The 27255-nt window shown below is 42.0% G+C and overlaps 1 protein-coding gene across 1 annotated transcript; it reads left to right on the top strand.

The window, feature by feature from the left end:
- Window positions 1–1137: 1137 nt before the first annotated feature.
- POU2AF1 (POU class 2 homeobox associating factor 1) lies at window positions 1138–27169 on the top strand. The gene is made up of 5 exons (XM_048827350.2): window positions 1138–1258; window positions 20262–20389; window positions 22939–22981; window positions 23077–23348; window positions 24822–27169. Exons 1-5 carry the CDS (start codon window positions 1243–1245, stop codon window positions 25131–25133), a joined length of 771 nt encoding a protein of 256 aa, XP_048683307.1. The 5' UTR covers window positions 1138–1242; the 3' UTR covers window positions 25134–27169.
- Window positions 27170–27255: the final 86 nt, after the last annotated feature.

The raw sequence follows: 27255 nt of genomic DNA, 5'->3' as shown, positions 1-27255 counted from the left end.
TTTTTAATACTGAGAGGTCTTAGAGAAAATGTTTGAAAGAGATAGATGTATATTAATTTATAATCTGCATATGATTTAATCCTCAGTTCTTGTTAAATTTAAAACCAGTTCTACATTGGAAAATGGTACAAAATAGGGTCCTGATCCTGTGAGGTGCCCAGCTTCCTTAAATTCCTGTTGAGCTCATGTATCGCATTCCAGGATTGGGCCCCAAACTAGATTTCAGGACCCCAACTCACTTACGGTAATCAAGTATCAGAGGGATCGCCGTGTAGTCTGGATCTGTAAAAGTGGCAAAGAGTCCTGTGGCACCTTATAGACTAACAGACATATTGCCATATAAGCTTTCGTGGGTGAATACCCACCCATGCATCAGACAAAGTGGGTATTCACCCATGAAAGCTCATGCTCATGCTCCAATACGTCTGTTAGTCTATAAGGTGCCACAGGACTCTTTGCCGCTTTTAGGGTAATCAGTAATTCATTTTCTGTGGCCATCTCTTTTTTAATAGGAAATGATATATTTCAACAAAAACAAAACAGAAAAAACAGAGTTTCTTTTTTAAATGAAGGATGTCATCGTTTAATGAGGCTTGAAGTGTTTACAGGTGTTTCCTCATGAGTTCAGATTTAGTGACCCCAGGGAGTTGATTCTCGGAAGGCAGGAGAAAACACTGAGCTCAGGCTTGTATTTTAAAACAGTTGAGCACTAAAGGGCCAGATCCTCCTCTGGTGTAAACCAGTGAAGCTCTATTGAAGTCAGTGGAGCCATGCAGATTTAGACCAGGTGAAGTCTGGCCCTACATATGCTCCTCTAAACACAACAGATCAAAAAATCATATTAAAAGATTTCTGCTTTAGAATTTTGTGGGCCAATCTTGCAGACCTCGCTCAGGCAAAACTCCTATTGACTGTAGGTTCCAGACCGTAATGTTTGTTTAAAAAATGTTTCGGTGATGTAACGTATCTTTTATGCATAATATCTTCCAGCGCACTCTAGCCTTGGAGAAACTGCATAATGTGGCGAAGAACAAAACATAGCAAAGGAAAATATAAAGTATTTGTGGTTGGAGGATGTGATGACATCACGTTGCTCAGCGGGAACTTAGGGGTTTTAAAAAGCTGAAGGAAACATTCTGACAGCCAGTTATCACATCACTTGTAAAGGAGTAAAACACAGTTAGCGATTAAAAAGCCACACTATCTTCTTCAAAGAGAAAAGACTCCGTTCTGCCACAGAATATGCACTGGCAAAAATGTAAGTGAGTTCTGATTGCCTTTGTTTTTCATAACTACAGTAGATATATGAAGATCACCTGAATAATAGCTCTAAGTCAGTATTATAATAGCATAGGAGATTTTACTATACCCACGTACTGAGAGGTGCCTGGTTTAGGAGAGACAATTACTAAATGTGTGATGCTAATTTTCCAGCATGGATATTAACACAAGAAAACATCACTGCTTTGTTGGCATTAATCACTTTGAATCAAATGGCAGACTGATTCATAAAAACAGTAACAGGATGCAAAGTATTATGTCAAAGGTTACAGTGGTTACTTGCCAAAGAGTTTTCATTTTTAAAAGTGAAGGCTGCTATAAATCTTATTTTTGTATCTGACTTTACGTGGACACGACTTTTACCAAAAATGATATTGGGCAGTCAAAGGAGTATTTCAACTTCCTTTACATCTCGGTTTATGAGTGATACATTTAGGGTCATATCCTCAGCAAGTGTAAAGCAGCATAACTCCATTGCAAATGTAGCTATTGACATTCCAATGGAGCTATGCTGATTTACACCACTTGAGGATTTGGCCTTTAGTTACTAACTTTTTATTAAAGATAAACACAATCGTTGACTGTATGAGTTAACTTCTTACATAAGTATTCAAAGAGAGAGTGACAGATATAAAAGATAAGGGACTAGAGCAGAGCTGAGGCAGTAGGGGCTGAAAGTTACCATACGTATACATCTTGTTATATCCATGGGTTTTTAAAATCATTTTGTTCTATTTGGCCCATCTGTCCTCAAATAGTTTAGTTCTTTCTCTAATACATGTAGAAATTTGTATTGTTTCTTTTAATTCTTTTATTGTCTCCAGGCATATTTCTATAGATGATGTTTGTTTTTGCAACCATGGTAACATCCTTTACCTTTCATTACCCTATTCACTTAACCTACAGCACAACATACCTGAATGGAAAGGGTTAATTTTTGAAATATTTTCCAGTGAGTTGACTAACATGGAACAAAGATGAACCCTCTTTTCCATTATGATAGAGATCAAAGAGTAGACAAAGATCAGTTTTATCTGTACCTATTATTCTGAGATAATCAACAGTTAATCATATTTTCTTTGTAACAGATTTAAATATTTTTCCTTTGTTTGTTTGTTTTGTTTGAGACTTGCATCGCCATTTTTTTCCTTTAGGTAAAAATGTGGATTTTCAAAGTTATGTTGTGGACTGCAAAATCAAATAGCAAGAAGCTCCAGCTATTTTTCGTTCATGTATTTTGAGTTTGCATTGCAACATGACAGATCGTAGACTATGGTAGCAGTATAGCAACGTTTTTCTCCTCATGATCTTTTTCTCTTTTCAGAATCAAGAGTGCATATTATATAGAATCAGCAATCTCAAAAAAATTGCAGCAAGTTCAGATTCAAATGTAATCCAGTAGCTAAGAAATCTGTGAATCTTAGATTTCAGCTGCAAGGAAAGAGGCACATGATCAAAGTTTGATGTCTTTGGTACAGTTAGAATGATAGTCATACTGAATATTGTTAGGGTGTGTCCTTCCCTTAACACACACACAGCTTCTTTAAAGATTAACAAGAATTACAGGCTTATGTTGGGAGTGACTGGGCTGCAGTACTAGAGATTGGTTGTCCCCCCAGTGTGACTGTATGGATCCCATTTCAAACACTGCAACTCTTGTGCAATACCTTCCTGCCTCTTCATCCACAGGGCACCCCTCCAGTTTTCAATGCAAAATCTATTGTAGCAATTCTTATTGGATATTTCAAAACGTATCACGAGATACAGCAACTGCCTTGACTGGCTTCCTCAGTGGAGAGGATTTTTACACCAGGCAGAGTGAGCAGCGGAGATATTGTAGTTCTGTTTGACATCTGTTCAAGAAGGTTTTTGGGCAGAGTTGAGGGTACGTGTCTTAGAACAATGAAGGGGTAACAAGGAGATTTTGGTAGGTGGCTGACTGGTTGAGTTCATGTTTGAAATGATTATTTTTGGAACTGAGGTTTTATTGTATGATTAATTACATGTTAGGATGCTAGATCTTAGATGTCATTTTTTATTTTAATTTAAATCTAAATAAATACTTTTTAGATATTAAAACCATTACAACACTCTTAAACCTGCCTTTTTTTCGAAGTCATGGTGATAAACAGCTAAGTGCTTTAGCTTCCTGTGTTGAGAGGAAGGATGATCTAGTGGTTATAGCACAGATTGGCACTCTGGAGACCTGGATATATGTCACCTTAGGAAGGATGCAGACACAAAATTTCTAGACACCATAAATAACTGGTTATTGGAGCAGCTTGTCCTGAAATCCACAAGAGGAGAGGCAATTACTGATTTACTCCTAAGTGGTACCCAGGTTCTGATCCAAGAGGCAAATATAGCTGACATGCTTGGTAATAGCAACCATAATGTAATACATTTTAACATCCTTGTAGAGGAAAAAAATGCCAAAGAAATCCACCACAGGAGCATTTAATTTAAAAAAGGAGAATGACACAAAAATGAGGAAGCATGTTAAATGGAAACTAAAGGAATAGCCACAAGGGTGAAATGCCTGCAAACTGATTGGAGACTATTTGAAAACATCATAATAGAGGCTCAAACTATTTACCCCAAATAAAAAAAAAGTAAGAGAACCAAAACAAAATTCCACCAGGACTAAACAGCAGAGTAAACGAGGCAGTTGAAGCAAGAAAGCATCCTTTAAAAATTGGAAGTCAAATCCTACTGAGAAAAATAGAAAGGAACATAAATTCTGGCAAATCAAGTGTAAAAAGATAATAAGTCAGGCAAAGAAAGAATTTGAAGAGCAACTATCTAAAGACACAAAAACTAACAACAATTTTTTAAAGTACATCAGAAGCCGAAAGCCTGCCAAATGATCCGTGGGTCCACTGGATGATCAAGGTGCTAAAGGAGCGCTCAAAGAGGACCAGGCCATTGCAGAGAAGCTAAATGAATTTTTTGCATCAGACTTCAGTGCAGAAGATATGAGGGAGATTCCCACAGCTAAACCATTCTTTTTAGGTGACAAATCTGAGGAACTGTCCCAAATTGAGGTATCAGTAGAGGGGTTTTTGGAACAAATTGATAAATTAAACAGTAATATGTCACATACGCTGGAGGGCAGGGATAGGATACAGAGAGACCTAGACAAATTGGAGGATTGGGCCAAAAGAAATCTGATGAGGTTCAATAAGGATAAGTGCAGGGTCCTGCACTTAGGACGGAAGAACCCAATGCACAGCTACAGACTAGGGACCGAATGGCTAGGCAGCAGTTCTGCGGAAAAGGACCTAGGGGTGACAGTGGACGAGAAGCTGGATATGAGCCAGCAGTGTGCCCTTGTTGCCAAGAAGACCAATGGCATTTTGGGATGTATAAGTAGGGGCATAGCGAGCAGATCGAGGGACGTGATCGTCCCCCTCTATTCGACATTGGTGAGGCCTCATCTGGAGTACTGTGTCCAGTTTTGGGCCCCACACTACAAGAAGGATGTGGATAAATTGGAGAGAGTCCAGCGAAGGGCAACAAAAATGATTAGGGATCTGGAACACATGACTTATGAGGAGAGGCTGAGGGAACTGGGATTGTTTAGTCTGCAGAAGAGAAGAATGAGGGGGGATTTGATAGCTGCTTTCAACTACCTGAGAGGTAGTTCCAGAGAGGATGGTTCTAGACTATTCTCAGTGGTGGAAGAGGACAGGACAAGGAGTAATGGTCTCAAGTTGCAGTGGGGGAGGTTTAGATTGGATATTAGGAAAAACTTTTTCACTAGGAGGGTGGTGAAACACTGGAATGCGTTGCCTAGGGAGGTGGTGGAATCTCCTTCCTTAGAAGTTTTTAAGGTCAGGCTTGACAAAGCCCTGGCTGGGATGATTTAATTGGGTATGGGTCCTGCTTTTGAGCAGGGGGTTGGACTAGATGACCTCCTGAGGTCCCTTCCAACCCTGATATTCTATGATTCTATGACCAGGATCAGACACTATGCATCCAAAAGTTCTGAAGGACTCAAAGATGAATTGCAGAACTACTACCTATGGTATGTAACCTATTGCTTGAATCACCCTTGTACTGGATGACTGTCAGGTAGCTAATGTAACACTGATTTTTTAAAAGGGGGATCCAGAGGTGATCCTGGAAATTATAGGCTGGTAAACCTCACTTCAGTACCTGGCAAATTGGTTGAAACTACGGTAAAGAACAGAATTATCAGACACATGGATGAACATGATAGTTAAGTCAAAAGCTGACTGCAAAGAGTTACAATGGATGTCACTAAACTGGGTGAATCAGCCTTTTTTGTATTAAACCTGTCCAAAGTGGTCGCCTGACTGGAGAGTCCTGTCACTTTGGGTTTGCAAGTCAGGTGAAAGGCATTGTGCTGAAATGTCCCTTAGAATGTTTAGGTCAGAGACATAAATGTTTGCTCAGCCTATATACCAGGGTGGAAGAAAACTCAAACAGAATTCTGGACAACTATCCCAGGGTTTTACAGGGAATGTGGGAAGACTCAGTTTAGATTGAAAAGATCTTCAAGATAACAGGAAGCGCCACTAGAATAGTATGATTCCCATCCTGGTAAGAAGAGACTGCAAGAATGACACAAGACATCAGATTTGAATGCACATAGCCTGACTGGAGGGAATTTGCTCATTATTACTATTGATATCACAGTAGCACCGCAGAGAGAGGCCTCAATCCTGTCAGGAGTCCTTCCTGCTAGGCACAGTACAAACATATAGAAAATGATTAACCTTGCTCAAACCAGCTTACAGTCAAACCCTGATCCTCCGAAGACTTATGCATGTGCTGAAGTTTGTCCACTGGGAGTAGTTTCCTTGAAGTCACTGCACTCTGCATGGGAAAAAAATCTTTTCAGGATTGGGACCTCAATGCATCAATCCTGCAAAGACTATTTAAGCAGTGCATTTTAGTATGAAAGTCATACCCTAGCCCATGCCCCCGCCCATGGCAGAAGATAAGTGACTGCTACGAGCTTCCCACATCTTTGGAGGGTTTTAGTTAATGGAATCCAGCCCTCATTGCAACTATTTTTTGTTTATTAATGGCAACTGCAAGTTTCTAAAAACGCAGCACCAAATACCATTTTGTCACATGCATTTGAAATGAGATATGATTTTTATGACCAAATGAACATGCCTTTCATGCAATTGATTTCTGTGTAATAGCTTATAGAGCTGGTTGAAATTTTTCAAACATTTGAAATTTTGATGAAATTTTTGGACCATCTCAAATAACTTCTTTGATTTAAGGGTGAGATTTTCAAAGATGCCTGAGAAAATTAGGCACCCAACTCCAAGTGAAATGAAATGGTGTTTATGCACACAAGTTAAGAATTTCAAAAGCATTTATGTGACTTAAGACACTAAGTTCCACTGACTGCTTAGGCTCCTAAGTCACTTAAGTACTGCTGATTGTGTGCCCAACTCCACTTTGCACCTTTGACAATCTTGCCTCCACCAAAATGGCTTTTAAATCATGTAAAGCCCTTGCTGCACACCACAACAGATGTGAGGGTTTTAGCACCCTTTCCGAAAGTATCAAATAATGATACTGAAAGCTGAAACTAAAATGTGTTGCATCTTGTGAGTCTTAGTTTTGGTAACACCACTCTGGGAAAGGTGGATAGCACAAGAATCAAGCACATCAGTGCTTCACAAACCAGGTGTCAGGCTCTATGAATGACCACATCAGAGATTAAATGGAAAGCTTGTTTTACTAAAATAGAAAATATTATGGGCTGTAGCTAGGGATTGGGTTGGGAGGGTGAGACCTATGGGTAAATCTCTTCCCATCAGTGTATCTCAGTTCCCCCATCTGTAATATTGGCTCCAATGTTCTGAAAAATTGGACTTATTTTTTACCAATTCCCATTGACTTCAACGTACATTGGCTTAGACCTTTGATATCCTCATGCATGATGTTGCTGCCCTCTGCAGCCATTACAACAGCAGGCCTCTTCAACAAGCTCTACAAATTGCATCCTAAATCTCTTCAGTTTTCTGTAGCTTCAGACTCTATCAGTGCAAAAGAAAAGTTAAGATAACTTTTGTTAGTCTGCCTCATCTTCCTTGTATCCAAGTTAAATGTAATCACCATGCAGGATTCTTGCAAATTAGAGCATTCAGCATGTTCAGCAGACCAAAGCAGATAGGAAACAGTGGTATGTACATCCTTTAGAATCCAACGCCCATCTTGAATAGACCAAATTTAATTCTTACCAATCTTCACAGTGCCTGTAATCACTTCATTAAAATAACAACAAGAAAACCAAGATATTGCAGATGACACCAAGCTGGGATGGGTTGCAAGCACTTTGGAGGACAGGTTAAAAATTCAAAATGACCTTGAAAATTTGGAGAATTGGTCTGTATTCAACAAGATGCAATTCAATAAAGACAAGTGTAAAGTACTTCACTTAGGAAGGAAAAATCAAATGCACAGCTACAAAATGGGGAATAACTGGCTAGCTGGGGGTTACTGGTGACCACAAACTGAGTAAGAGTCATCAGTGTGCTGCAGCTGCAAAAAAAGGCTAATATGGTTCTGGGGTTTATTAACTGGAGTGTTGAATGTAAGACACAGGAGATAATTGTCCCACTCTGCTCGGCACTGATGAGGCCTCCAGCTGGAGTACTGAGTCCAATCCTGGGCACCACACTTGAGGAAAGATGTGGACAAACTGGAGGGAGTCCAGAAGAGAGCAACAAAAATGATGAAAGGTTGAGAAAACCTGACCTGTGAGAAAAGGTTAAAAAACTAGGCATGTTGAGTCTTGAAAAAAGAGGACTGAGGGGGGACCTGAGACCAGTCTTCCAATAAGTTAAGGGCTGGTATAAAGATAATAGGGATCCATTGTCCTCCGTGTCAACTGAAGGGAGGACAAGAAGTAATGGGCTAAATCTGCAGCAAGGGAGATTTAGGTTGGATATTAGGAAAAGCTTTTGAACTCTAAGGATAGTTGAGCACTGGCACAGGTTACCTAGAGAAGTTGTGGAGTCCCCAGCACTGGAGGGTTTTAAGTGCAGGTTAGACAAACACATGGCAGGGATGGTCTAGGTTTACTTGATCCTCAGCACAGGGGTCTGGGCTTGATGACTTCTTGAGGTCCCTTACAGCCCTGTATTTCTAAGTTTCTGTGATTGGCTATGATTCTGGTATCACTTGCACTGGCCTTACACGAATATAACTCCATCAATTTCACTAGTTACTCCTGATTTACACCAATTTTCAAGAGATAAGAATCAGACCCAACCAAAAACTGGCAATAAGTACACTGTTGCTTTTAAGATAGGTCAGATGTTTGGGCTATTGATTTAGAGTGCTAATTAGAGTGCTCAGAAGTCTCCAAAGTTGGTTTCCTTATACTGTGCAATGAACCAGCACTCTGGTTCCATCACTCTTGCTCAAGGTTTTTTGATTGTAGAGCAAACACTCTGCCCAGATGTTTGCTTAGCACTTTGCATTTAACTACATTTTTATTGAAATATCCGCCCGTAACAAGGAAAACAGTACATGGTATAATCCACTCCTATCCAGCTCTAATTGTCAGCATTACTTACAAAAATAATTTTAATGCTTCATGGGAAAGCTAGAATGTGTCAGACGCACAGAAAATGCTGCTTGTTGACTCCCACAGACAGGCTGCAACACGCAGAGCTGCAGCTGTGATAGTCACATTATCCCAGCATTCCAGGAGAAGCAGAAATGTCAACTTCGGACAGAAAGCCCATTGGCGGGACCATAAATCAATTGATAATCAAATGCAGCACAGATGAGTAATCTTCTGAGTGACTTCATAATTTATCAGATGACATCACACAGTTCTGTCGGTCAATACAATGCAGCGGGGCTATTCCTGCCTGTTACTCTCTGTTATCTAGTAGCACATCAACGAAGGAGCCAGGTGTTGTTTGTTGAGGGCAGTCAGAAAATCTCCCATCAGCCCAGCACAGCATGAGGGTTTACACCTTCCTCTGAAGAATCTGGCTTGGTCGTCCTACTAGAGCAGTCTCAAGGGGTAGATCCTGATCCTTTCTGATTCTGGGAGCAAAGAGTGCAGGGTGCTTATTAGTTCCCAACTCCTGAATATTCCTGGCAGATTGTGAGGCAGAATAAGACACTCATGAAACCCCTCAGAGAAGAAGGGAGGAGAGTTTAACTCACTAAACTCCCTCCTGAGTGGCCCTGCGAGGATGCCTGTTCTCCCTATTGCAGGGGCGGGCAAACTTTTTGGCCTGAGGGCCACATCGGGTTTCGGAAATTGTATGGAGGGCCGGTTAGGGGAGGCTGTGCCCGGCTGTGCCCCCACTCCCTATCCGCCCCCCCCCTTGCTTCTCACCCCCTGACGCCCCCCCTCAGGACTCCTGCCCCATCCACCACCCCTCCCGTTCCCTGACGGCCACCCCAGGACCCCTGCCCCATACACCACTCCCGACTCCCTGTCCCCTGACTGCCCTCCGAACCCCTGCCCCTGACTGCCCCCCACCGCCCCATCCAACCCCCCCCTCCTTCCTGACTGCCTCCCCCGGGACCCCTGCCCCCATTCAACCCCCCCTTTCCCCGTGCTCTGACTGCCCTGACCCCATCCACACCCCTGCCCCCTGACCACCATCCCAAACTCCCCTGCCCTCTATCCACCCGCTCCCTGCCCCCTTACCGCGCAGCACAGAGCACCGGTGGCTGGTGGCTCTACAGCGTGCCGCCCAGAGCGTTGCTCTCCGTAACTGATACCAGTAGCACATTCCTACGTGGAGCAGTTTAATACACTACACCCGCAGCATGGCGCGCTGAGGCCGCCGGGGAGAGGCCAGGGGAGAGCCTCCCAGGCCAGGAGCTCAGGGGCCGGGCAGGAGGGTCCCGCTAGCCGGATGTGGCCCGCAGGCTGTAGTTTGCCCACCTCTGCCCTATTGCCTCTTGCAGCTTGTAAAGATTACTGCATTTCTGGGGCTCCAGTAACACCACAGACCAGCTGACCAAGAAGACAGAAGAATGAGGATGGGCCCATAGAATTTTTACCCCCCAAAGTGTACCTGGACTAATTGGCTCTGGGTTCACCAGCAGGGTGATATTTTCCCATCACCGCAGGGGAATCCTTATCCTGATGCACGCCCAGGCTGACAGCTACATTGTGGAGAGGACCTGATGGAATTTAACGTCTCTTTTTCTGACATTCCATTTATTATTATTATTTTATGTGCATTCAAATGGGTCTAAATATGCAGGTAGGCACCTAGTGAAACCAATGGGAGTTAGGTGCCTAACCTGCTTTGATACCTTTGAAAATCTCACCGATCACCTATCTGCATCTTTAGTCATGTAAATATCTTTTGAAAATCTGGCCTTTGTTGACTTGCTCAGCATCACACAAGCCGTTTGTAGCACAGCTGGGATTTGAAGCTGGATCTCAAGAATCCAAGTCCAGTGCCTTAAACACCAGCTCCTTATTGGTCAGTAATTGTGGCGGGTTAGGAAGACTTTATTTAAATACAAGAGGAGTTGATTCAATAAAGCCATAAAAAGAGTCACCTGCCTAGCTGTTTAACTTTTAGGAGAGATATTTTTATCAGTGTAAAAGTCTTTTCTCTGAGCTCCACTGGAACAGTATGGCCTTTTGTTAAAGTAGATACATTGCAAAACAAAATATCGATAACTCAGGGGAAAAAATTTCAACTCTGACAGAACTACTGTGTGAGAGTTAAAAGTATACTAAACGCAAAGCAGCAACAAGTAGAAAAATTGTATTACTGGTTTGAATAATTAATAGTATTTTTAAAAATATGTAAAGGGATTCAATATCTAAAACCAACATAAAGCGTGGACATGAACAAGTGTGATACTTGTTTACCCCATTATATACAATATACAATATTTACCCCATTACTTAAATACTGCTAAAGAGGTATCGTTATATTATTGTAAGCAGATTGTGATTACAGACAGAGCAGAAAAGTTGTGTATCCAATGCTAAGCGTCATTTCTTTTAAAAAATTAAAATTCACAGTGTAAAATAAAGGTGTCAGCAGCCTGCATTGTGCAATGCAGTTTTCAAGATTCAAGCCAAAAACTCAGACTAGTTTGTTACTTGAAAGCCTGGAATTTTTGGTTATTCAGTTATTGTTTGCTCTTCTGTATTACTGCAAATAAGAAAAGATTGCCATTGTATTTCTCTGTAGTTTTTTGATTATATGGGAGAGGCAACAGGAAAGAAGAAAAATATTTACACTGGTTGCTTTGATAAATTGATAAGCTTTTCACATGCCAGACTGTGAGTAAAGAAACACTAAATCTTCTGAAACTGTGAGAAGTGTGTCATTTGCTGTTGCAGTCAGTCAGGCATGCAGTATATTTCAAAGTGGAAATTGGCTTGATGGGAAATTGTACTGAGTAGTCTGAAAGGACACAGGTTTATATTAATCTGTAGTTTATGCGTGTGTGCAGGGCAATAATATTCGTCTGAAATTCAGAGAGCTAAAACTTTTCATGCTTTTTGAGCTTTGTGATTTTTACGCAGCTGTTTTGTCATTAATTGCTTTCACAGCTTGGAACTGATTAGAGACAGGATGCTGGGAAACGAGTTTTGTTTTAATTTTTAAGAAAAAATAATTTAAAAAATCAAGTTCTCAGTGCTGGTTTCAAAGCACCAATATGCATGATAGCATGTAGTATATGTAAATTGTTAAGAAGCAGAACTGACTGCACAGAAAAACTCTCGCTGGTACTATGGCATAGACAAATCGTAGGATATGTCTTCACTGCAGAGCTAACTTGGCTTTTATTCAAAGGCAAGTTTTATGACCTCTTATTCAGCACTGCGATAATGTGGTGCTACGAGCTATGGAAATACCTGAGATAAATATTCCAAAAGACAGGGAGCCAAAGGAACTGAAGCCCAGAATTTTACAATATCACCACTTGAGATATTAATCTGCTCAGCATTTCTCCCTTCTTTGCCAAGCTGTCTTGCACAGTATGTTCTCTGAGCTCCTGTAACCCCATGATCTAAGGCCTGATCCTGATCCGAATAAACTCATTGGCAAGATTCCTACTGACTTCAATGCCAAGACTCACACTAGAGCCAGATTGGGCCCTACTTAGAAGGCAGGTCTGATTTCCCCCCAGACATAAGTCCAAAAAAGGAGAGGAATAGGTAGAGAAGAGATAAATATGTTACCTGTAACTATGAGCTCATATTAGTCTGCAATAAGAACCTGATCCAAAGTCCATTGAAGTCAATGTGAATCGTTGCACTGACTTCAAGCTGCTCGATTGTTATTCTTTTGGAAACCAGTCCGGGAAGATTCTTCAGAGATCTGTAGTAAAACAGTATTATCATTGTTTTCTATTGTCAGTCTGTGCAAAGGTCCAGCAAGGTTAGTGGGTTTGGTAAGTGTTCTCATTAGCTGAGCCTGAAGTAACTGTCAACCATTTTGAGTGACAGCCCAGAACCCTGGGATGTGTGTGTGTGTGTGTGTGTGTGTGTTGGGTGTTTGTCAGCATTAATGCCAAATGTTCAACAAAATCATGAGTAATAACTTTGATGAAAGGAGCTCTGATATACAAACACATAGTAGCTTCATAGTAGCTGGTGTAAGAATAGGCTATTGAGAATTGCAATGAACTGAGATATATTTACATTCAGAAACCTTGCAAAGCTGTTCAGACATGGAGAGGTTCCCATTGACTTTGCCGGGCTCTGGGTTGGATTGACCCTAGCTGGTTTGCACTGCTCTGACCAAACAAAGCAGCTGCAAACCTGGCTTCGCTGTCTGCACCAGCAGGATTTATGGCTGTTTTCATTACAGGAGTGGTGCAAAGCAGCTGGAACACATAGTGAATCTGGCTCATTGTTTGCACTCATCTTGTTGCTACTTCAGTGAAGTATTTTTATTTGTTTTAAAAGAATTTGTTCATGAGTGTCTTTGTTCATTTACAGCATGTCACAAGCAAACAATTAAAATGCTGCTTTGTCTGGACACGGTACAATGGGGAACATTTGTTTTAAGATAAACCTTGCACCAAAAGGTGAAGAATGAAGTGCCTAGGTTTGTTTGAATCAGGAACTTACCTGAGTCTGGGGAATGTCATTATTCCTCATGTCACTTTTAATTTGTAATGATCAGATTTGTTTGCTCAACAATGAACTGTGCACCAAAGCAGAAAGTCATTTTCCTGTGGGTATGTCTGTAAAGCTCAGACCTGGTGTACACTTGACTAGTGGAAAAGCAGCTGCCCTAACATTATTTTTGTTTCAGCTCTGGGGGAACTGAAATATGTTCTGCAGACTTAGTTATATTTTTTCAGGTTGTTGGTTACCCTGCTGACACAGGAAACTGTGAATAGGTATATTTATCAGCTTTTACAGTAAATGCCATCTTCCCCCTTTCACCCCAGCCCCCAGAAAACCCCCAAAAGTTTGGGGTCAGATAGTGCCACTCTTACTCAAGTTGATTATTAACCTACTTTGCAAGTAGACCCACTGAAATCAATGCACTTACTCAAAGAATAAGGTACTCTCCTACTCCCGAGGTGAAATCCTGGCTAAATTGAAATCCATGACACTCCCACTGACTTCAGTGCAGCCAGGATTTCACCCAGCATGAATAGTGGTAGCAGAGTCTAGCCTGTAATTAAAATTCATTAAAGTACAAAATAAATCATTTCATATGTAAATGAACTATATAAAACAAAAAGTGCTATTATAATTCTCTTAATTTCAAATATATTGTTTAATATTCAGATCGTTCTTCAGGTTATAGCTACCGACTCCTCAGTTGACAGGGGCCAGGAGTGTCTTCTTCGTTAGAGTCAGGTTCTGATCCTTAAGTGGGAATCTAGGCACTTTCATGAGTACTAAGAATAATAAATCCGTACTAACAGAAAATTACAGTCTGTCTCTTCTCAGTTATGCCAATCGAAATCAGGGAGTGGTTGCATTTACATCGCTATTAAACTGATGTAAATGAGATCAGAATCTGGTCCTTAGTCTCCAGTTAAGAATGAAGAGAACATTTTATACGCATGTTTATAGTCGTGTCTGGTACCACCATATTTGTAAGGGCCTTTCAGCATTCCATGATTAAGTGGTTCATAACTAGGCAATTAATATTCAGACTGAAATGCAACAGTTGGATTAGATTTCCTTTAAAAAAAAGGTAAGACATTAATAACGCACAGGAGGGTAAAAGAAGAGACATGAGTAAGGCTTGAATAAGTTTCTGTAACAAGCTTAGATATTTAAAAAAATATTGCTTGGCATTAACTTGCAATGCCTTTATTTAGGTAGCTTTACAAAAGCTAAACAATTGAAAAAATTGCTACATTTTGAAATTTAAAAGCACCTGCCATGGATCCATAATATGCATTACCTTGTTGTCGAGCTTTGCAAGATTTGTTACCGTACAGTGGATCCATTCAAGTCAGTGCAGCTACAGAAATTTTCACCAGCTGGAATCTGGGCTTTTCTGATTCTCCTTAGGACTAACAGGGGAAATACAGTTAAATTTATTAGAGGCACCAGATTTTTAGCAGGTGGAAATTGGTATAATGCCTTTGAATTCAATAAAGCTTCAGAACTTGAGCTGAGAATCTGACCCTGGACCCATACCCACAGAGTGGACCGCATAATTATTCACAACATGCTCTCCAAAGGAAGCAAAGGGTTAAGAGAAATATAAATTAAAATATGTTATTTATTTTGGATAAGCAAAAATATAACTATATTTTAACGGGGTTTATGATGTGATATTATCTTTTAAGGGATGTCAGACCGTAGAGCAAATCAGGTTTTCCACATCTATTGTTTCTTTTATTTGCAAGCAACTAATAGCTAGTCACTCTTGATACAACTATCCAATTACAGCAATTTTTAAGAAAGTAAATCGTGCATTGGTTCACTAGTACACCCAAGGGTGGGATCCACTAATGTAGTTTTCTGGATGAGGATCTACACAAGGCTTATACATTACTTAAGTCCCCATTTAAGCCTTATTTTCAGGGTTTAAGTAGTACAGAGATCTCTTCCTGGCCCCCTAGATGGGGAGAATTTAATCTACAATGAATATCTCAGCATCACCTTGATGATCTCAATGTGTGTGTGGGGGGGGGGGGGGGGAGGAAATGTATTAAAAATATTTAAAACGTCTGTAACCGCTGAACCATTTTAATGTCTTAAAAACATAAGAATGATGAATAGCCTACGTAGACGTTGACTCTGCTGGTTTAGAGTAGATCTATATTTTAAAATTCTCTAGCATACACACAAATGAATTAAAATATCCAAATATTATATCCATTTGTATATAGAAGAGATGAACAGAAGTATAATGAACATTTTGTTTTATCATATGAAGAATTTGTTATATCTCTAAATAAATGATCTCTAAGTTTAATTATATTTTAAATTCAATATTTGATATGGTTTCAAGAAATATTTAGTTATACTTAATAAATTGAAGGGCCAGCCCGGTACTTTAGAAATGGGAATTTATCAGCTGAGGTATATTTACAAATCAAAGTTCAGTGAAAGTACGGCAGCTAAAGTGTCGATATCAATGGTTTTATAATGATCAGAGCTTTCTGAGCTTTGATACACCACAGCCTCCTTCTGTCATTAATTGCCCCGGATACTTCATGTAAGATAAGGCTCAATAATATCACCTACTGAAGTATTGTACTTCCCTCCGACTCAAAATGTCACAAGTCTTTTATGATATGCATTTTAGCTGGCTGCCAGCTTTGCTTTTCAAAGTGGATCTTAGCAGTTTTTTTGGCTTAAGCCCTGGGATCTGTCACTATGATAACTGGACGCAAAGCAAGAAAAATCAAAGGAGTGTATTGAGAAGTGGGAATGTTCAAAAGAAAAACACAGTTAAAGTAAATGAATTGTGGAAGCAGTTAGCTGCCATATCTTACACTCCCGCTAACCAATTTTTAAACCCCCTGGGACGGCAATACGCAAAACTTGATTTAGAACTGAATGTGGGCCCGATGCAGGATAGCCCTTAAGCATATGCTTCAACTTAAGAATTTGTTTAAATGTGTTTCTGAATTGGGATGCTTTCCTGAATTGAGGCCTATGCTTGCAGTGTACATGCAGCAATAGGTACAACATATTCCTATTCTACATTTTGGCTATATCTATATATAGATCTATATAGGCTATATGTGTACATTAGATATATAATAGGAATGTTATTGTATATCCAATAGATAGATATAGATTATGTATATATAAATTAGATATATAATAGGATACTAGTAGCTAAAAGCCATCTAATTTGTAAAGTCATGGATGTAAAAAGCTGAAAACAGCTGCAAACTTAAGAATTTGCAAAATCACAGTGATGACTGAACCTGGTGATGTTCTAAATCAAAAGAGACCTCAACCATACTTGTAGTTATTTCCATCACTTCACACTGTCTCAACAGACCTTCTAGGTTCAGAGTGATTTGCGGGGATATGGTGCAGACGGTTGCATTGTGCTGGGAGAGTTGTGTGGATTTGTGCAGGTGGCGAATGAGGGGTGTGTGCTGCAGTGAGGGGCCATGTGGGTTTGGGGATATTGTGAGTGTTGGTTGTGCGGTTATGTGTCTGGTTGTGTTGATTTGTCTGGGGGGGTTGTGCTGAAAGATTTGTGTTGATTTGTGCGAACAACCGCTGAGCGCACGGGCAAGACAGTTAGGCCAAATAATCCACCATCTGTGCAGTCTCCTTCATACAGTCAATGAAATTGTGCATGTAAATTAGCTCCAGAGTGAGAGTAGTGATTGCTTGTGTTCATTCTGTTATTACAGTGACTTGAGGCTTTTGGTATGGCATAGATACATGCCTTCCTATAGCTGTACACCACATGGGTATAATTCATAAAGTCAAAATGGCGGAAAACTTAAAAAGTGGAAAGAAAAAGACTGTGAAACCCAGAGATGATCCAACCTGGTGATATTCTAAACAAAAAGAGCTCTTTACTGTGCTTGCAGCTGTTTCCATTGCTTCACACTGACTCAACAGATGTTCTCGGCCAGGGGTTCTCAAACTTCATGGCGCCGTGACCCCCTTCTGACAACAAAAATTACTACTTGACCCCAGGAGGGGGGACTGAAGCCTGAGCTTCTGCCCTGGGTGAGGCGCATGTAACCTTAGACCCCCTGCCCAGGGCTAAAGCTTTGGCCCTGGCTGGTGGGGCTCGGGCTTCGGCTTCGGCCATGGTCCCCAGCAAGTCTAACATCAGCCTTGGCGACCCCATTAAAACAGGGTCACGACCCACTTTTGGGTCCTGACCCACAGTTTGAGAACCCCTGTTCTAGACTTCAGAATGACACAGAGTGACATTCCTGGAATCATATAGACTATGCCTATTATATATGTTCATAGATTCATGGATTCTAAGGCCAGAAAGGACCATTATGATCCTCTGACCTCCTGTATAATATAGGCCATAGAACTTCCCCAGAATAATTCCATATCTTTCAGAAAAACATCCAATCTTGATCTAAAAAGTTGTCAGTCATGGAGAATATACCACAACCCTAGGCAAATTGTTCCAATGGTTAATTATTCTCACCATTAAAAATTTACACCTTGTATTGCCAATCTAAATTTGTCTAGCTTCAGCTTCCAGCCATTGGATCGTGTTATACCAGGGGTCTCAAACTCAAATGACCACGAGGGCCACATGAGGACTAGTACACTGGCCCAAGGGCCGCATCACTGACTCCCCCGCCCCTCGCTGCCCCGGCCCTGGCCCCACCCCCACTCCACCCCTTCCATGAGGCCCCACCCCTGCCCCATCTCTTCCCTGCCCCCATTCCAATCCCTTTCCCGAAATCCCCACCCCAACTCCGACCCCTCCCTGCCCACAGGGGGTTGGGGTGCAGGAGGGGTGTGGGGTTCATCAGGGGGCTCAGGGCAGGGGGTCAGGGTGCGGGGTGCAGCAGGGGGCTCAGGGCAGGGGGTTGGGGTGCAGGAAGGGTGCAGGGTTTGTCAGGGGGCTCAGGGCAGGGGGTCAGGGTGCGGGGTGCAGGAGGGGTGTGGGATGCAGCAGGGGGTTCAGCTGCAGGAGGGTTTGGGGGGCACACCGGGGGAATGGGGAACCACGGCCAATGGGAGCTTTGGGGGAGGTACCTGGAGGCGCGGCCAGGGCAACACACAGACCCCTGTGCCTCCCCTCCCCCAGGTCCTGGCCGCTTCCCGGAGCAGCGCAGGGGCAGGGCAGGCAGGCAGGCAGGGAGCCTGCCCTGCCCCCAGTGTGCGCCGGTCTGGAGCCGCTCTAGGTAAACGCTGGGGGGGGGTAGGGGGGTCGCGGGGAGCTGGCGGGCCGCAGAAAATAACCCCACGGGCCATGTGTTTGAGACCCCTGTGTTATACCTTTCTCTGGTACACTGAAGAGCCCATTATTAAATACTTGTTCCCCATGTGGGTACTTTGTAATCAAGTCACCCTTAACCTTCTCTTTGTTAAACCATAGATCTCCTTGAGTCTATCACTATAAACCAGGTTTTCTTATCTTTTAATCATTCTCGTGGCTCTTCTCTGAGCTTTCTCCAGTTTCTCATGCTTCTTCAATTTTGGGCACCAGAACAGGACATAGCATTCCAGTGGCAGTCACACCAAGTGCCAAATACAGAGGTAAAACAACCTTTTTACTCTTGTTCGAGATTCCTCTGTTTATGCATCCCAGGATCGCAGTATCCCTTTTGGCCACAGTCTTACAGTGGGAGATCCTGTTCAGTGGTTATCCACCATGATCCCCAAATCTTTTTCAGAGTTGAACACAGTGGGCCTGATTCCTCTCTTGCACTTTCTCTGAAATAGCTCCCTTGCAGTCTGTGGGATTAAACATGGGTAAAAATGATGCTAGAGAGAGGAGCAGCAGGCCAAGTAAAAAAAACCATTTTTTCCATGCTACACCCACCAGGTACCTGAAGAAACCAATATTCCAGACCTAGGGATTATGAGACAAGTAGATTATAGTTAAGGGCCTGGTCCAAAGCTCATTGAAGTGAAATGAATTACATGAGATTGATAGATCATTTTATGAATTACAGCTTTTTGTTACTTCCCATTCCATTCCTGTGTTTGTATTTTAGGGCTGGGGCCTTGTCTTCAGACCTGTCTGTAAAATGCCTAGAACTCTGTTGGTACTTTTTGATTGTTTATATGTGTGTGCCTATATACATGAAAAAGAAATAGTGTCAGAGTCCTGCTAATATCCATGCCATTAATGAACACAGCATAATTCTGCAACAGTTGTTGATATTTAAGGTAGGGCATGTTGTACTATATAATGGCAGTCATTTTTCATGAGTAACCATGTCCTCACAGGCTTTAAATATGACTGGACTGATATCACAGTTTATTTAATAGAATCTGTTCACTGTACGCTGAGCCTGATGTAACACACCAGACTGCTCAGATTACTAACAAGCCTAGTCTTGGGGCAAGGGGATGGAGGTTTTGTTTTGGGGGGTGAGGGGGTAACAGCTGGGTCTGGCTTTACTGCTAAGTCTGCAGTATTCTGCCTACATTTTTCCATACATATATTTTTAAAAGAATTTTCTTAAAAATGTACAAATATTGGGCCCAATCCTGTGGCATCTCTGCAGGTGATTGTAGCCAAATGGGAGTTCTGCATGCAGACCTGCTCATTTCATTTTAGCTTGCCCTGATGCTATGCAGATTACCTTGCTGAGGAGCAATCCCAGGGCTTCTGTTCCATGAGTTGCTGGAGAATGAGTGCATTGCCAGCATGATATGTACGATACATAAGGAACACAAATCTGGAGGCAGACTGCACCTTTTTAGTATCAAGGAGCAGCATTAACTCTGAGCTCAGGAGAACCTGTTCTAGGAGGCAAAGAGAGTCATATTGACAGGGCAGTCTGCAAAGAAGGGATTTTCCTAAATGGCGATTATGGCCTAGCACTGGTATAGGGGTGAAGGAAAATAAATGTCACCAAAATATATTTCTCAGCTTCTGCTTCAGAGCAACAGCAGCAGCCACGACCCTATCAAGGTGTCCGTGTAAAAGAACCAGTGAAGGAGCTACTGAAGAGGAAACGTGGCAACATTCATAGTGTTAATGCAGCTGCAGCAACAACGGTAAGAAAAAACACAGAATGTATGAGGAAAGCTCTTCCTTTCTGACTGAATAGGCACCCAGTCCCTGTCTCCATCATGTGCTCCTATCGATTTTAATGGAAGTTGAAAGAACTCTGTACCTTGCAGGATCAAGCCCTTAGACAGGAACAAAAGGAGGCAGAGAAGTTAAGTGACTTGCTCAAGGCTACAAGTGAGTTCAGTTTCAGAACCAGGACTAAAACTCAGTAGAGTGATGCCCAGTCCAGTGCTTAGATCACGTATCTTTCTAGTGCTCATTTATCAAGACAGCAGGTTACACTAGCATAATCAATGCATTCAAGACCATGAAACTCAGCAATGCTGAAGTTGTCAAAGGAGAGAGTTAGGTGTCCAACTCCCATTGGCTTTCAGTAGGATTTGGGCACCTATCTTCTTTGGGATTCTTTGAAAATCCCAGCTTAAAATACCCAAATCAGCAAAATAAGTCAGAGGATTCAGAATAGTTGCCTTATGCAGATGCACTTTGTATCATCTGGGATACAGAAATGTCTAGTTCTTAAAAATCCACTAAAGCTTTGTGGAGCTATTTCCCCTTGGAGTCTAATTTCCTATTTTGTAGTGTGCTGAAAACTCTCTGTTATACAGGTGACCTGTTGTGTATATACTGTTCCAGCCAAAACTTTCAAAGCTACCTTAAAAGCTTCCGAAGCTGTCCAAAAGAGCTCTCTAGCCCCTCATTTCCTATACTTAGGGTATGTCTACACTACGAAATTAGGTCGAATTTATAGAAGTTGTTTTTTTAGAAATCAGTTTTATATATTCGAGTGTGTGTGTTCCCACAGAAAATGCTCTAAGTGCATTAAGTGCATTAACTCGGCGGAGTCCTTCCACAGTACCAAGGCACGCATCGACTTCCGGAGTGTTGCACTGTGGGTAGCTATCCCACAGTTCCCGCAGTCTCCGCTGCCCATTGGAATTCTGGGTTGAGATCCCAATGCCTGATGGGGCTAAAACATTGTTGCGGGTGGTTCTGGGTACATGTCGTCAGGCCCCCGTTCCCTCCCTCCCTCCGTGAAAGAAAGGGCAGACAATTGTTTTGCGCCTTTTTTCCTGGGTTACCCATGCAGACGCCATACCACGGCAAGCATGGAGCCCGCTCAGCTCACCGTCACCGTATGTCTCCTGGGTGCTGGCAGACGTGGTACTGCATTGCTACACAGCAGCAGCAACCCATTGCCTTCTGGCAGCAGACGGTACAGTAGGACTGGTAGCCGTCATCGTCATGTCCGAGGTGCTCCTGGTTGCCTCTGAGAGGTCGATCAGGGATGCCTGGGCAGAAATGGGCGCAGGGATTAAATTTGGAGTGACTTGATCAGGTCATTCTCTTTAGTCCTGCAGTCAGCCCTATTGAACCATCTTATGGTGAGCAGGCAGGCGATACGGATTGGTAGCAGTCCTCTTGTACCATCTTCTGCCGAGAAGCCATGAGATGTGGATGGCATGCAGTCCTTCTGCACCGTCTGCTGCCAGCCAAAGATGTAAAAGATAGATGGATTGTATCAAAACAAGAAATAGACCAGATTTGTTTTGTACTCATTTGCAAACCCCCCCGCCCCGGCCCCCCATCTAGGGGACTCATTCCTCTAGGTCACACTGCAGTCACTCACAGAGAAGGTGCAGCGAGGTAAATCTAGCCATGTATCAATCAGAGGCCAGACCAACCTGCTTGTTCCAATAAGAACGATAACTTAGGTGCACCATTTCCTATTGGAACCCTCCGTGAAGTCCTGCCTGAAATACTCCTTGATGTAAAGCCACCCCCTTTGTTGATTTTAACTCCCTGTAAGCCAACCCTGTAAGCCGTGTCGTCAGTCGCCCCTCCCTGCGTCAGAGCAATGGCAGACAATGGTGCATCTGAGTTGAGAGTGCTGCCCAGAGCAGTCACAATGGAGCACTCTGGGATAGCTCCCGGAGGCCAATACCGTCGAATTGTGTCCACAGTACCCCGAATTCGAGCCGGCAAGGCCGATTTAAGCGCTACTCCACTTGTCAGGGGTGGAGTACGGAAATCGATTTTAAGAGCCCTTTAAGTCAAACTAAAGGGCTTCATCGTGTGGACGGGTGCAGGTTTACATCGATTTAACGCTGCTAAATTTGACCTAAAGTCCGAGTGTAGACCGGGGCTTAGGCTAGGTCCATTTATTCTGGTATTTAAACTCCCGGAGGGAAGCAGTTTGACTGTATCTTCGCTAACAATAAAATTCACTCTGAGCAGTGGAGCTACTCAAGGTCTCAATTATCATTTAAATCCCACTTAAGCTTCGGTGGAGCATGGATCTTGTGCTGACACACTGCAGAGGGGTGAATGTCACCCTGAGACAGTTTTCGATAACTGCTCTCATACCTGTATAACACAGGCATATGGTACCGTCCACCAAGCAAAATCTAAGAGGCAATTGATGATAATATATTTATTGCTACTTCAGCTCCGAGCAAGAGTTTCTCAAGATATGCTGAGTTTAAATCTTTCAGGCATAACTGATATCTGAATATTCTTCTTTGTTCTCTAGGTTGTTTTGCCCCATCAGCCACTTCCGTCCTATTCACCACTTGGTAATGCTTCCAAACATTTATTTCATTTGTTCATCAGCTCCGTTTCAGCCCATGCTTTGGCTGACATTTGGTACAATTCTCTTCTTATTTTGCAGGCCAGCCTTGCATTGATATGGATGTTACTGCCTCTTCATTGCCAGTTACCGATGAAGGGGCATTATGTTCTGGTTGGCTCTCTCAGCCTTCTCCTGCTACTTTACAGCCCTTAACCCAGTGGACAACATACCCGGATTATATGTCACATGAAGCAGTCAGCTGTCCATACACAGCAGACATGTATGTTCAGCCTGTGTGTCCCAGTTATACACTTGTTGGACCCTCTTCAGTTCTGACTTACGCATCCCAGCCGCTGATCACCAATTTTGCGGTAAGCTAAAGATACCTAGAAATAAAGGCAAAACTGTTTTCCAGTAGGAACTATGAGAAGCCCCATGTACCTAAATTTATCTTTATACTGTGAATTGCTCGACATCCCTGCCTCACATTATATTGTCAAGGATGATGTCTGAAGTAAAAAGTTACGCAAGTGGTGCTGAAAAATCAGAAGTAGTTTCCTTTGCCATAACTGCGTATGCAAGGCGAACAGTCCTGAGAAGTGAGACTGAGTAGAGAGACATGCCTTAGTGACCCTCTTTACAATGATCATGCAACTGTCTCTTCCTGGTATGAGTCTCTCGTATGGTTTTCTACATGAGCCACAAATCCCTGTTAGTAACCTAACTGTGTAATGTGATGGCCTGATTTACTCTCTGCCTGGGCCTGGAAATTAGGGGGATTGTTCTGAGAATCCTTGTGGTTTGAGAGGGATTAAAAGATTTGACTATGTTGAAGTCGGAGTGAATCCAATTTTCTTAACAAAGCTTCCCTGTTCCATGCGCTCTCAAACCCTCAAGCACTCACCACCTAATTAACTCCTGAACCATTCTGCATTGTTCTCATGAGACCCTCTCCAGCTCCCATTGAAGTCAGTGGTAGGACTGCCATAGACTTCAGTGAGAGCTGTATCAGGCCAGTGGGCAGATTTTATCTTAGGAGAGTATTGTTTGCAGCTCAGGAAAAATAATGCAGAGCAATAAAGTCATGTTGCTATCAGCTCCAACTTAACAAGGAATCCTACAGCTTTGATTCATGGTGTTCATGAAGTTTCCATTAGAGTGGATCATAAATTATAATCTTCTGTCTAGATGTGAAGAATATCAGATATCAAATATATAATAGGCTCTGTTGTTTGGACAAACAGCTAGGACAGAACTGCACTTGAGAATCCTAGCGTTTTAGATGCTGTTTCTGAGTTTATCTCAATACAGTTTTTTCAGTAAGGATGTGGTTTGTTTGTTTTTAAATAAAGCCTCCAGGGAACTTGCTTTCACTGAGAAATCTTATGGTGTTTAAACATGACCTTGACTTAGCTGACATGATGCTGACCATGAGTGACTGGTGGTCAGTGTAGACAAGGACATGTTCAGCATCATATCAGCTTACCCTGACACATTCCATCCGTGTTGAAACATTATCAGAGAGCCACAGATGAGGATAGCAGGTCCAAAATACAATTTATAATAATCTTGAAAGGGTGCCTTGCAGGCTTACAAAAGTGAAGGCAGGAGGGAGACCAGAAAGGTGATGGGAATGTGATATGTACAAGTATATTAACCACTGCAAAAACTTTGAGATTGCACTTGCTGGCTTGATGGCAGCTGGGGTTTTAACCAGGTTACATCCCTCTTTCTGGAGAGCTTGTGAACATTTTCATACTGGACATGAAACTTTATGGAGCCAGGAAAAGATGTTTTAACTGTGATAGTGAGTATCCTTATTCTGGTATCTTTGTACTTAACAGCCAAGAAGCACCACTCCAGCTGTTGTGCCGCAGCTGGAGGTGACAGACCAGCAATCCCCTCTTACCTATTTCCCATGGGCTCAGCCCATTTCTGCATTACCAGCGTCTACCCTGCAGTATCAGCCAGCTTCATCCTCGCTTCCTGGGCCACAGTTCGTTCCACTTCCTATTTCAATTCCAGAGCCAGCCCCACAGGAACTGGAGGATGCAAGAAGAGTGATCAGCACTCTGCCCATTGAAAAGCTACTTCTAGAAGATGAAGACAATGATACGTATGTTTTAAATCACACTCTCTCTGTTGAAGGGCTTTAAAGTCGTATGTATGGGGCCTGATCCTACATTTCTTGTTCACCCAAAACTCCAAGTGAAATCAATGAGAGTTTTGAGTGTACAAGAAAAACAGGTTTGGGCTATTTATTTTCTCAAGATTTTTGTTGTCAATCACCACTAATGTTCTCTGAATATGAGATTTGCACTCAGGGTGAAATTTACCTGTGTGCACAGGACTAGCACGAGACTCATGTACTGCTAAAGTCGCTTTTAGTCCTTTGTAGTAGAAATTTTGCAGTGCATAGTTCTTGTGCTGGCCCTCTGCAAGGAGTAAATTTCACCCTCATATGTGGAACATGAGCTCAAACTGACCTGGGTTTTTAGTAACATATTTGCTAACCCTGTAGTGTCTGACTGTAGCATCTGGATACACATATCTTAAGGATGTCTTAGAGGGTTTACTTTAAAAGCCATATTTTCTTGAGCTGTGTGTAACGGTCACACAATTATATCTTTGCTTTGCTCAGATAGAGGAAAAGACCCCACTACCTGTGCTTAATAAATCTTTTTGAAAAAGGCCAGTTTAAGTGTGGGGCCTAAAATGAGATGGTCCTTTAACTGATAACACGATTGAAAAATTTCATTGTATGGTTATGAATATTTTTACTCCTGTGATAGCACCAATTGTTAGCCAGTCGGAAGACCAGTAATATAAACAGAACTGGTGAGATATGTGTTAGTGTGAAAAGAGGTCACAAAATTACATAGGCAAAGAATTGTACAATTGCTTCTTAATTTCATTTTACTGATCGTTCTTGCAAAATGTACAGACTTGTCTTCATGCAGAGCTCTAGCTCAGTGTGAGAGGGGTCATTGGACTGATGCATTTTCAGCAATCAGTATGTGAAATGTTCCCCTTTAAAACTGGGAGAGTCATATTTTACGGCTGCCTCATGATGTTGCGTGTTGCACTAAGAGACAGAACCTGGTCCCAATGGGATTACAAGGTGTGGCCCTCTGTCAGGAGATCCTTGAGAAGACGGGGCCTTCCAAAATTAGGATGGGTGTCTGGCAATACTGACAGCACTGTCATTCAGTCTCTTGTTCTTGGGCCTCAGTTCAGTTTACAACGATGATAAACAGTCCTAAAATTGGAGACAGGTCATGTTAAATTAGAGACCTTTAGTGTACTTTATTGACATTGAAAGTTTCTCTGTATTCCAGTCTTTTAGAGTCACAGGCATATGCAGCATAATTATTGCATTTTGTTTTTATTCACTGGAAAATGAATAGCATATACTGCCCCTTCTAAAGCTATTGTAAATATCACTACTGGTGTTCCCTGGCATCATGCCACAGACAAAGGTATTTGGGTGAGGACATATCCATTTTTAACATTTGTTAACTGTTTTCTTAATAAACAAGGGACTCCTAGATGATGAACACAATTTCTCTGGATTTTTCTGCTTCAGAAAGCCCAGGAGCCTCAGATGATTGTAGCGTTTAGAGCTATTTTTGGAATGAATTGATTCAAAGGGTTGTTACCTTGCATCGGTTAACTAATTGGTGCCCACTACTCCTCCTTCTACCCAGGCAATATTCCAAATAAGGTCACAGTTTTTGCCTGAGTGAGGACTGCAAAATCAGGTCCAGTGTCTATAAGACTTTCAAAGCAGGTTTCACTATTGACAAATCCAAAGGATTTAAACAACAGATCATGCAAATGATCATGAAGTTGTCTGAAAACTGCAGTAGTTTAGGCTTACTGGTATTAGTGGCTTAAATTTGCAGAAAAACCCAGCAAAGAAATTAATTAGATGAGGCTTGATGTACCACTGTGTTACTCCAGTTTTATGCTGGTAAGAGAGTGACACCAGCATAACACCGGGGTGGTGCAGTTGTGAATCAGGCCCAAGTGTTTGCCAAGATTTATTTGAAACTTTTTTTTCCATTTCACTGTATGTAAAATCTCCCAGTTGTATATAAAATGATGATGTGATGTCTATGGATTTCTTTCTGGGTTGTTCTGTTAAATTAAAAAAAACAATTTTCAATAAAGATCTACAGTAACTTTCCTACGCCTAGAGTGGTTTTTTCATACTCAGAGAGGTATCCCATGGCATTTGACACAATATAAACATACTGGCTTGGAAATCAATAATGT

Source organism: Caretta caretta, chromosome 22 (assembly GCF_965140235.1).
Source record: "Caretta caretta isolate rCarCar2 chromosome 22, rCarCar1.hap1, whole genome shotgun sequence".
NCBI lineage: Eukaryota > Metazoa > Chordata > Testudines > Cheloniidae > Caretta > Caretta caretta.
Note: the sequence above shows the minus strand (reverse complement) of the source record. Positions and strands in the feature narration are given on the sequence as shown.